This window comes from Planococcus citri, chromosome 1 (genome assembly GCF_950023065.1).
Source record: "Planococcus citri chromosome 1, ihPlaCitr1.1, whole genome shotgun sequence".
Lineage (NCBI taxonomy): Eukaryota > Metazoa > Arthropoda > Insecta > Hemiptera > Pseudococcidae > Planococcus > Planococcus citri.
In genome coordinates this window covers 31,195,289-31,208,295 of record NC_088677.1, presented here as the reverse complement: position 1 = coordinate 31,208,295, position 13,007 = coordinate 31,195,289, and the positions used below count along the sequence as shown (strand labels likewise).

Here is a 13,007-nt window from a genome sequence, read left to right as displayed (position 1 = left end):
CCTCCCCCCTCCTCTTGTTACCTAATGATTCTTCATCCATCCGTCTCTAGTTTCAACCAGTTCTATCGTCAAATTCCATCTTGCCAATCCAAACTGGGACACCTTGAATAATATTTCACGTCGTTTAATTGGTAATTCCTTCGTATTCGTATACCGAAGGTTCCGTTTATTAACCCCCTTTTTTTATCTGCTTTAATTTGGAGAATATCGGCGTACGTGTAGGTAGATGTATATCTTGTAAGGATGTGCACGAATTGCAGCAGGCTGTTGGAATCGCGAGCGAATATGATATGGCAAAAAGTACTCGCGCTGGCGATGGCGTTCGCATATCTCGTTGTATAATTTCAAATATCCGGCGATTAATTGGTACGATGATTTGTACATCCGTTGACAAATATTTTCGCCGAAATAGTGTTATCGCGAGCGGTTAATACACCTGTCTGGCGTATACTAATTACCATAGCGCTAAATTCGAACGAATTTACCTGTGAAACCGAAAGGTTTTTAGTTGTTGCGATGACTATATTCGAAATGCCTCCTTTAATCGAGATATAAGTAGATGCAACTGAGAACTTGCGATGTTTTTTTCTCTCAGGGATCGAAGTCGCGTAGGAGGATGGCGATTTAATCGAACGACAATTTGAGATTTACAAATAGCTGTGAATATTCGTAGGATACATGAGAAGCGTATTTCCGTTTTATGAAATGTGAGTAAATGCAAAGGAAAAGCAGGAAAATAGAACGTTATTTTTTTTCTCTCGTATAATAATTACAATATTATGTACAACAAATGGGAGAAACGAAATGGCGGAAATTCCGAGCAGCGTGCGGTAATTACAAGAAGAAAAATTTTCTGAAAGATTTGTCGCGACAAATGGCATTATTAGCCGACGATAGTGCGTTTTTTTTTTTCATCGCCTTCTGTTTACGTGGTTGTTGCGGTGTGTGCGAGGGAGAAAGAGGGAAAAAAGAGGAAAAATGGTGTCTGAGTTTTTAAAAGAAATGAAACCCGTCTCAAGAGTAATACGTCTTTGCCGCAGTCGGCTTTTTATGAACAACGTCTCACGAGACTCATCAGGGAGTCTTTTCTCAGTTACCTGCTACCGATATAGAGATAAATAGTTTATTACCCTTTAATAGAAGAGATATTTCTTTTTACGATGAAATATTAGTTTGTTAGGTCTTATTTGCGGTATTGTTGTACCTTTTTTTTGGCTAAAAATGAAGGGGACCGGAGGGGGCGTTGAGTTTGTTTTCTTTTTATTTTTCGTCAAAGTATACGAAAGTTTTCCTTTCCTCTGTTGGAAGAAAAACGTGCGACGAGAATTTGGTTGATTGACAAATTACACTTGTGGTGGTATTAAAGGTAGTAGAAGTGCAGACGGATTAATATGACGTGAAAGGACGACCGAAAGGGGGAAGCGAAGAATAGCTCGTTAAAAAGTACACATAACAGTTTTTGAATAATAGATAGGGAGTCGAGAAAGAGGAAGAACTTAGCGTACAGTGCCTTACCTATCTTACTGCGGGTTCTATGATAAATATACTAATATTTCAAAACTTCGCTTCCTTTGCCCCACATTATACTGGTAGTAGTTGACTTTATATACTACATTGTGTCTATGGTGTTGAAACGCGAATATTGCTCGTCTGTGTGTCATACTCAGCGTGTTTGTGTGGCCCTGGCCTTAGATGGATGACGACGGCGGCGCGTTGCTCTGCTGCCATGAAGCCAATATCGCTGTGCATACGGACGACTATGTGTATGGGTTGTCACCGCTTGTCGACCATGTCGATTGATTTAATCGACGATGGCAGCAGGTTTTCCTTTTCTTCTTTCCACGACCTGCCGTAATACCCGATTGTATCGAGGTGTTTGATGTTGACGCGTGTTTTCTGTGTCTTCGTTTTCTAATTGGAAATGTATGAGTCACCTGGTGAAAAAAAACGCTGTTAGGTTGGCTTAAATTTTTTACGTTTAGTTCTGGAAAATTTGAAGGTGTTGCGTCGTGAAATTTGGATCAAGTTACATGGGCAGCTCATTAAAAAATCTCACAGCTGTTTTCTTGAAGGGAAACATCACTGAGCTACTGATGAATCACAGACGTTTTCAGCTCTTGAATTTTTTTCCCATTTTTTTTTTTTTTTTTTTTTTTTTTATTGATCATTTTTAACCAATTTCAATTTTCTAACAAAAATATGGTCCCAACGAACAGAATTAGGAGTTTGAAATTTTGAATCCTGGAATAAGAATGTTGGAAATTTCTTCTACGAGTAAAAATGAGCCAAAACAATTTTCCTGTCAACGAATAAACCTACCTACTTGTACTTCAAGAAGTTGTTAATTTAAAAAAAAAATCCCAACGTTAAAATAATAGAAACGGAGAAAAAGGCGAAAAAACAAGCTGCAGTAACAAAACTTGAGAGGAAAAAAAAAATGTTAATTCGTTGGAATATTTTTCGTTGGTCGTATTATTCGGCTTCCGGTATCCAAAAAGGTTGTTTTTTCGAACCGTTTACTAAAAACGTTCTCGCTTCACTTTGGAGTTTTTTTTTTACTCTCTTTTTCTTCGTATGCAGAAAAATAGGGAGAAAAATTCAACGCACGCCGAGGCAGCGAGTTTACAAACTCTGGTGGAAAGTTAAATACTTTAGATCCGGCGAAGTACCCGGTACTAGGCGAAAAGCGAGAGAGACCGTCCGACGTTGAATTTAAAATGGCTTTTCGCTGGGTGAGGATCGAGTGAGTGAAGCGAAGTTTTTATTAAAGTCTACTACACGGTGGCTGGACATTTACGATGTTTTTAAACCAATCCTAGCTTGAATTTTTTCACCGTGCCCGGTCCGCGAGCCGAGATTATTCAACTTTTATTCGTATGCCGGAGTCGTAGTGTGCGCACGTGTAACTGTTGTTAGACCTGACATTGTGTACCGTTCTTATCAAGAGTACGTAATGACGAAGGTGTTTGGGATGTGTGAAGAAGAGGAGGGTCGCGATGGTTTTTTCGTGGTCATTACGTCATTTGGAGCTAAGCTCTGTATAAGCGTAAAACAGCAGGAAATCCTTTGTCGATTGTTTGAAAGTTCCAAAAGTTATATGTTTTGTGAAATTTGTTGACGATTTTGCTGTTTGCTGATCTTAATTGAGAGGGGAAGAAGGCGAAGGGGTATTTTTCACTTTTTTTATTGAATTTAGAAGATTATGAGAATTTTAAACAGGGTAATCCTTGTAACTTGTTTCAATCCAAAAGTCATGAAAATATAGCAAAAATCTAAAAACCTATCAGAAAGGTGAAAAGAGGGTGTTTATCCACATGAAATGAAAACTAGTGTAGTAACACCTGTCTTTGAAAATGGAGAGAGAGATAAACTGAATAATTACAGACCAATATCAATTACCCCAGTTTTCTCTAAAGTATTTGAAAAAATATTCCACAAAAGATTATCAGATTTCTTTGAAAAACATAAATTACTCCACCCATCCCAGTTTGGCTTTAGGAAAAATATGAATACCACTTATGCAATCTATAAATTTGTTCATGAGGTACTGAATGGTCTCCAACAAAAGAAAAATCTATTAGCAGTTCTTTGTGACTTGTCTAAGGCTTTTGACAGGGTTGACCACAACATTCTGCTAGAAAAATTGGAGAGATATGGTGTTAGAGGTATACTATCAGATTGGGTCAAAAGCTACTTATCTGATAGAGCCCAAATTGTAAAAATCAACAATAGCACATTTTCTGATGTGGAACCTATTAAGCAAGGGGTACTTCAAGGATCCATCTTAGGTCCACTGTTCTTTATTATTTATATCAATGATTTATCACCTTATTTTGGATACAGTCTCACAGAATTTGCGGATGATACAACAGCTCTTCTAGAAATAGATGAAGGTATTGATAGTAGTCACATTCAGGGCATCATGAATAGGTTGATAGCTTGGTTTTCGGCAAACAAAATGATACTAAATTTAAATAAAACACATTTCTTGGGATTTGGTAAGGTACCTTCTTCTATAACAGAAAGTTACAGGATAATAGATTCAACTAAATTTTTAGGAGTTCTAATAGACTCTGACTTGAAATGGAATAACCAAGTGGACCATTTAATCAAAAAACTTTCCACTTATACCTACTTACTACGACAGCTCCGTGAAATAACACACTCTCACACTTTAAAACTTGCATATTTTGGCCTATTTCATTCTAATCTAAGCTATGGAATAGCACTTTGGGGTGGTAATCCCAGTCTACTCCAACGTGTACTATTAATACAAAAAAGAGCTGTAAGAATAATGTTTCGAAAACATCCAAGAGAATCCTGTAAACCAGTCTTTATTGAAAACAAGATACTGCCAGCTCCCTGTGAGTACATACTTCAACTGTGTATTATGATAAAGAATGGAATAATAAATCTCAAGGTCCCTTCTCACACATATGAAACAAGATTCAAACATTTGGCAATAGGTGAAAATTTAAGAACAAAAATTATGCAACGTAACGTTGATTTTATGGCCTCAAAAATTTATAATAAAATACCACAAGAACTAAAAAATATACAATCCAAAAACCTTTTTAAGAAGAAGTTGAAAAATTGGCTACAGAGATATGCGTTCTATGATGTTGAAGAAATGCTACAGCTAAACTCATAAGCTTACTTTGTTTTCCTGTGTTTTTTTTTTTCTTTTTTTTTTATTTACTTGTTTTTTCTCATTCAGTATTCTACTTCATTTATATTCATATTTTTATTTTTTATTTTTCAATTTTCAATAATTTTTATCGTTTTAAACCCTTCTATAAATGTATGTAACATTTAAAAAATGGCCTGTATGCTAACTGTTATTCATACCTACCTGTATCTATTAGTACCTTTTTGTATGACATTGTAAATGCAGCGAAAGCTGTGACCTGCAATAAATATATTTGATTTGATTTGAGAATTGGCCAAAATTGTAGAAGTCGTATCATTTTTTGACTTAGTTGAAAGAGTACTGTTTTTTTTTTTTTTTTTGTTAAAATTGACAAAAAATCCCATATTTGACAAAATTGTCAGAAGTCATAATTTTTGCTAAAATTACTCACTTACCTGATTTCTGATTTTTTACCTTAACATCTAAAAGAGCCAAAAATTCTGTTTCGTGCTTAAATTTGAAAAAAAATCAAATTTTCTGCCAAAATTGTCAAAGTTGCTGGAAAAAGTCTCGCCTTTCGTCAAAGTTATCAAAAGCTCTATTTTTTGCCAAAAATTTCCAAAATTATCTAAAACTCTCTCTCACTTTTTGTCAAAAAAAAAAGTCAAAAAGAGATGTCCCAGAGAACTGTCAAGACCTACAGTGTTTAAAATTTGGACAGCTTAGGTTAATTTCGAGTGGCGGGATTCGAAATGTGTTTGGAAATCTGGTGTTTCCCACCTGAAATGGGGTGGGGATGGTCTTCTAGATCTCAAAAGAATCCATTAAGTTTCACCTCCTTTGGCCCATATCCATTGGTTTATTTTTCAATTTTGTTTGTTCGTTCATCTTTGGATTTTTTTGAGGGAGATGGGGAATAAATGACACCTGACAATGCATTTCTGCTGATGAAAGGAGTATCAACATGTGAACTTGAACTAGACGTCATCGCTGGAAAAAATTTTTAAACCAACTTCGTACAAAAACTTTTTAAAAAGTAGAAAAATGTAGTCAAGAGTGAAAAAAATGATGTCGTATCATCAGAGGTGAGAAAAATGATACGTACTGCGCTCTTTCTACCGTGCAGCAATAAAGTTGTACACTGCAAAAAAAATTATAAAAGCTCGATAACAACGTTTTCGCTTGTCGTCGTCGTCGTCGACGAAGGAGCGTTTTTCATGCTGTATATAATCTGAAGTCGAGTCTTTTCAAGGATAACCCTCATAAAAAACACTTAGAAACACGTGCTTTCATTTAAAATTTAGCACATTGTCAAGCGACAAGCGCGTTTGTTCGATGCAAAACACGGTCGGTTGTGAGGCGAAGGTAGGCAGGGCGAAGCTGTTGAGAAAAAGGGTTACTTACACGCATACCTCGTCCGCCCCCAAACTTGTGTCGGGTATACGTAAAATAGAGATAGAGAAATTGTAGTATACTCGAGTATACTTACTGTTTAGGCCTGGACAAGGATATAATTTCACCCTGCTGGTGTCTGTCGTCGTCGCAGATGTATCGTTAATTAGACAACAGGCCTAAACACCACGGTGGTGTACTGCTCATTTCTTCTTCTTTTTTTTTCGGTGACAATTTATTGGCTCGATGATGGCGGTTGTTGTATTGCCATATTAGAGGTATAAGCATCTCGTGGTTTTTTTTTCGGCGGTCGTTATACTCGTACCTGCTGTTGATGGCGTACCCCTGTGAAAGAAATTCGATTAAATGAACGAGCCCGAGCCGACACGTGGGTTGAGAACCACTGACTCGCCACCGCACACCTTGGCTCGTCGTAAGGGTTTTTTATAGCCTACCGTACTCGAAAAACATTACCATCGAAAATACAACCCTTCAACGAATTCTTTTTAAAAGAAAATGAAGATTTTTTATTGCGTTCTTTCTTGCTATCTTGATGACTATTTTCAAATAAATTTCGCGTTATGTATTTATTTCGGCTATGCATACGCGATAAGAGCAGCGTGAAGGAAAAAAAAGAGGAAATTTCTTCACTGTACGTGCGTGTATTTGTTGTATGTATTATACGAGTTGTGAGTTTAAATTTTACATTCTTTTGTCGATGGAGAAGAAGAGGTTATGTGAGAGACGTTTTTAAAATGGCAAATCTTATTAAACGAATCGCTCTCGCGAAATTTTACTCCTATATGATGTGGTTTTGCCAACCTTTTTTTGTTGAATACTCGTCGTCTAATATTTGAATTATTTTCAATTCTGTTGCAGTATTAAGTTTACGAAATACACAAGAAGAAGAGCCACCAGATCCGCAGCTGATGAGGCTAGATAACATGTTAATCGCTGAAGGAGTTGCCGGACCAGAAAAAGGAGGTGGTGCAGGTGCCGCCGCCAGCGCATCGGCCGCCGCCTCAGGAGGTCCAGGCCAACCCGATAATGCTATCGAACATTCAGATTACCGAGCAAAATTGGCTCAAATTAGACAAATTTACCATCAAGAATTAGAAAAATACGAACAGGTAAGAAAACACGAGTTTTTAATGGGGTGCTGTAGAAATATAGGGGTGATTCCGATGACCAATTTTGAATTTAGCCCATTTGTTGGGTATGACATCCTAGGAATATAGCTTTTGTGAGAGAGAGAAAAACAATATGGCTTTAGTCAGCTCCCATAAGAAATTGTCGAGACTCAAAACCGTAATTGAAGTTTAGTATAAAAAATTCAAGGAACTAAAACTTACAAGTTTGAAGGTTTCTCAAGTTCGTAATAATTTTGCTTCAAAGGGTTGAAAATTACAAAAAATTTAAATTGCGGATTCATTTAGTCTGTAAATAATTGTATGAAAAAAATTGAAATATTTTCTTCTTTTGGATGGTGGGGGGGGGGATTTGATTTATTTTTAGATTGGAATCGCACTATGCAATGTTTTTGGAGTTTTCTCGGTTCGTGATTTTCCCAAACATTTTTTTCCATCCTTTAATGAAAAATGTCTTACAGCCGAAAATTGACGCTGGATTTTAAAATTTAGCACCCCTAAAACAATCCTTTTTTTCAAGTTTTTATATTTCATATGTAGACCTTGGAATGATTTTTTTTGTGTGACTAATCAAAGCATTGGTCGATGGGGGGGGGGGGGAGGTAGTGAAAAAATCGGGAAAATTCGAAAGGTGTCTCAAAATCCTAGAAAACCCGAATTCAGAAGACAATTAACAAGGTTGTTGCTGCTTGTCGAATTTTTTTTTCAATAAATTGAAATTTTGGAGACACTTTTCTACATATTCCATGAAAATATGTGCCTCAAAATGGTAACAAAAAAGGAAAAATGGTTTAAAATGGTTTGAAAAAACTGCCTAGGTACAAAGTTTCAGCTGCCTACTTAACTTAAATTTCTTAATTCTGTTTTTTTTTTTTTTGCAAAATTATTGCAAAAATGTATCTTATGAAAACTACAAAAATTTGCAAGACCCTAAATTTGTTGACGGAACTGCTAAAATTGTAACTGTGAATTACTAAGCAGAGGGTGGGAGGGGGGCGAAAAAGGTGACCTTCGATTTTTTAAAAAATGACTCAATTTCCATCAATCATGAACCTACCTGAAGTTACCTTCTATTTTTAAGCCAATTAAATACCTACACAGGGAGAATTTCGAACTCAATCTCACATTTGTGCGTGAAAATTGGTATAACGAAACTCAACATATGTGAAACCGTCCCTCCCTTCCCTTCCCATTGATACTTCCTCCCCCAGGTAGATTCACTTTCAACCATTGAGGACTATGGTAAGCTGCAAGGCTACTACAATTTACTATATACAAGACAAGTACATCGTAAAGCATTTATCTACACACATATTCTGCATCTCGAAAAACATTGTCCACGAAAGGGACCGGGGAGGGGGGTAATCAGTCGTGTATAACGTAAAAAGTACATTATTACAATGCACTTTTTGCTTGCTCAATACGCCAACAAACATTACTCAGAGTTGATAAAAAATATTGCAACACTTTATCACCTAATGTACTCTGTAAAAAATGAATAAATCAAGACAGATAAACCTTGTCAACGAAAGACGATGTGAAAAAAAAATAAATTCAAAACGTACAAAGTATTCACAAAAATAAAACAAGTGTACCTACCGGGTTCGATGTTAGCTATTTAATAATAAGTACATACTTGTTAATCGTGATTCGTAGATACATTGGTATTTAAAATTGGTGAAGTAAAAAGGTCTAGAAAAGTAGCAGGTAGTTGGAAAATTCGTCGAACTGGACGAAGATGCTGCTGGGGTGGAGGGGATTTTCGATAAAACCGAAACCGTTCACATGCGTTGTATTTTTCGCTTCTACGATATAGTATTAATAATCATCGCAGTACACAAATCGAGCATTTAGCAATTAATACACACAGACCTGTAAATGTAAAACAGTTTCGTGATAAAAACTGTTATTATTTTGGTAAAAACAGAAATTACTCTGTAATTTTACATCTCCACCTAACAATAACGTGTAATTATTGGCGAACATATTAAATTACAGATTAACCCCGACGATGTAATAACTTAAAGCAGTATCGTGCTTAGCGGTATAATTAGCAGCCTGTTTTCAAACCCATTATTTCAATTTATGATAATTTAAACGCTGCGTCGATAAATGCTCATGCTTCCAAGATTCCATCGCGTCTGTGACTCTGACTCGGGCTCCGTTGCCCGTCACTTTTCAATCCGGGCCACTGTGAAATGAAACCTATTCGATGTCGAACCACCGACGAAGATTTCGTCTTCGTGTAGGCCTAGTGCTGAGATACGTTTTTTGTATCTCAACATCCGAAACTCTATTTCCAAAAATGATGATAATTTTTGAAAAACTAAACTTGGGTGGGTGTGATGTATATTTTTAAAGCTCGGGGTGTTATGTTTATTATGGGGAGGGTTATAGTTTGCGACAAGAACTTGAATCTAATTCGAAGTGACATTTCATCTACCTTTTTCCTTATGTTTTTTTTTTTTTTTAACAAGACGTGTAAAATGAAAAAGTAAAATAAAATGTGAAATTGAATAGGAAAATATGGTTTGGTTTTTGTCCATTATAGATTATTATTTTTATGTGTATTTGCACATTACATTATACATAGGTAAGTTACTGTACCAGGCAAGTACACATATAAATAGATTGTCGTCGGTCGCCGGTTCTTTGCGGTAACAATATATGTATAATAGTATAAGTGAAAACGACCGTCCAGAACATTACCTCGGTAGCGTACACATTGTGTACACGTTTCGAGAAGCTTCATGGCAGTTGGTAAAGTAGAATACACCTTTTGCGACTTAAACTCGATAGTTTCTTCTGTCAAAATGTCACTCACAACCGACGGACCGTAACTTTCCAAACAGATACACGTCGGATAAGTTACAACGCTCTATCGTTTCCAACGCTATCGTTTCGCCATACCGGCGTGAATATTTTATGAGAAAATTCTTCCAAGAAAACGACGTTTAAAATGAAAATCCCCTTCCCAACCCCGACCGCCAGCTTCTCTCGGTCTATTCGATATCGTAGTATATACGTGCGAACTACGCGAAACGCTCAAAATTACATTACGTCCGCATTTTTGATTCGTATTTTCTAGTCTTGTTGCACTCGCACGTCGTCTCGTACCGGTCATAAAACAAATAAACGAAAAAAAATTGCGCAAAAATACTCGCAGAGGAAACTATTGCGATAAGGGGGTAATTCTACTTTTACGAGGGGGGGGGGATATAAGATACGAGTATGTACAAGCTGTATACTTTTATGAACGTCGTGTTGGTTTTGAAATTTTATCGGATAGTAATTTTTTTTTTAAATTTTCTGGAAAATTGGTAGACTATTTTTGAAATTGAAAAAATGTATTAGAATGAACGGATAAATAATTTTATTTCTTGAAAAATTTACGAATTCAAAAAAATTCGATTTTTTACAGAAGTTTGGACAGCAGTTTAAAATGTGTGCGTTCATTTTTTCAGCATGATGAATTTAGGATAAGATTTTCATTTTATTTTTTGATCCATCTTTTTCATTTTTCTAAAGCAAGTAGGGCGAAGGAAGGGGAAATTGATTGACATTTATTTCAAGAACATGTCAGTAGAGATACGATTTTGTAGGCTTATTAAATTTTACCAAGAGTAAGTTGATTTGAATTTTTTTATGAGAAATTTGATCTTTTTCCCCGATGTTTAAATTTTGGGGCACACAATTTTCAAATTTGTGGAGCTTATAGGTACACAAGGTTTCAAAAAAATAATTCAGTTGAGCTACAGGTATAATTTTTTGCCCGAAATACCACAAAAACAATGCCTTTTGGACAGACCACCTGATCATCTTTGAAAAAATTAATCATTCGTAGTTCAAATCGGAACTAAAAACATTGATTTATGAAAAAACAAACTGTAATTTTGATCATTTTTGACCTCCCCCTCCCCCTCCCAAAAAAAAAGAAAACAAAGATGAATTTGAAAAAATCGATCGATTAACCCTTTGGAGGTTCTCTAGGTTTTCGCGTTGGAAAATTGAAGTGCCTTAATGAGTGTGATAGGGTACCTCGCCCAATTGGCCAAACCACAAACAAGTCGAGCTTTTGATGAAAAGTTTTATAGGAAAATGAAAGTTTCCAAAAAACACAAATGTGACATTTCCTAAAAAAAAATTGAATGTATGCAGAATTTTTTTTGAAAAAATGAACCAAAAACATGTGTCAAAAACATTGAACAAAAGCACTCTTTCAAGAAATGAAATAAAAATTGAATAGGAAAAAAATAAAAATACAAGGTTGAAAAAAAGTCATCTGGCAGTTCACAAATTCAGCGAGAATCAAATCTTGTTGGCAAAAATGCCTTTGTTTAAAGCATGAAGAGAAGAAAAATCTATGTCGCTAAGAGAGGATTTTTTATCAAGTCATAAAATCTTTTCGGAAATCGAGCCGAAATATGGGACAAAATTTAGCAAAATTGCGAGCTTTCTGGTAGGAGGTAACTAATTATAAAAACATTTTCGCCTTTATTCACGAGATGTAGCATAGAATTTTCTTTCATTTTGGGAAAAAATGAGTATTTTATCACTTATTGGAGTATCTATAGTATAAAGCTACAAGCAAAAAAAGTTCAGCAGGCTCTCATTTGGCTCCAATTATACCTAGGAAGCTAATTTTTTTTTCAATAGAAAGCTCTCGACGAGTACTTGATGCGAAAAATATAGCGAAGCCCAAATTTCGATTTTTAGGGCCTAAAATTTAAGAAAAAGGGGGCTAAATTCAACATAAAAAAATTTTGGAAATATGTTTTCTTCTAAATTGCATTATAAACCTAATTCCAAAATTTGAACCAATTTGGTCCCATACAGAGGGAGAAATGGCCCAAAAACTAATTTTTGGGCCCCCTCCTCTAAATTTATGAAAACTGAACCGATTTTGCTCATTTTTTTTTCAAAATATTCCTTATGACGTGTAGATATGTTATAAAACATTTGTAATTCAAAATTTTTTAGTTTAAGCATGAAAAATTGAAAATCAAAAAAGCATTATTTTGAACAATCATAACTTTGAACTTTAATTTCTCAGCCGAATATTTCCAATTTGCTTAGCATTTTATTTATCATCAAAATAATAGTAAACAAAAAATCCAACTTATACTTCTCAGCCGAGTATTTCTCTTTTCAATTACTCATTTTGCTTAGTAATATATAGTTTGTTGTAAGGAAAGGGACTTGGGGGCAACCTTGAAAAAGCGAGCTCTAAGAGAGAAAAGGGAGAGTGATGGGGGGTTTGGGGGCGCAGTCCCCAAGAGCGAGTTCCGAGGGCGAAGCCCGAGGAACGAGTACGGGGGTGAGGCCGCGAAGCGGCCAGGGGGCGGAGCCCCCTAGTAGGAATATGAAGATGAAGATGAAGAGAAATAGTGAACAAAAACACAAATCCGGAGCATAAACGAAATGAAAGACTGAACTCGTAGATGAATTTGGATTTTTATTTACTATTTTTACTATTTCTCTTCATCTTCATCTTCATATTCCTATACTCCAATAAGTGATAAAATACTCATTTTTCCCAAAATGAAAGAAAATTCTATGCTACATCTCGTGAATAAAGGCGAAAATGTTTTTATAATTAGTTACCTCCTACCAGAAAGCTCGCAATTTTGCTAAATTTTGTCCCATATTTCGGCTCGATTTCCGAAAAGATTTTATGACTTGATAAAAAATCCTCTCTTAGCGACATAGATTTTTCTTCTCTTCATGCTTTAAACAAAGGCATTTTTGCCAACAAGATTTGATTCTCGCTGAATTTGTGAACTGCCAGATGACTTTTTTTCAACCTTGTATTTTTATTTTTTTCCTATTCAATTTTT

The 13,007-nt window shown here is 35.6% G+C and overlaps 1 protein-coding gene across 4 annotated transcripts in view; it reads left to right on the top strand.

Moving 5' to 3' along the window:
- exd (extradenticle) overlaps positions 1-13,007 on the top strand; it is a 163,770-nt gene that overhangs the window by 110,781 nt on the left and 39,982 nt on the right. For all 4 annotated transcript variants that reach the window (XM_065343753.1, XM_065343754.1, XM_065343755.1 and 1 more), the window contains exon 3: positions 6,902-7,152. In XM_065343753.1, coding sequence (XP_065199825.1) covers positions 6,902-7,152 — 251 coding nt within the window. The remainder of the gene's footprint in view (positions 1-6,901; positions 7,153-13,007) is intronic.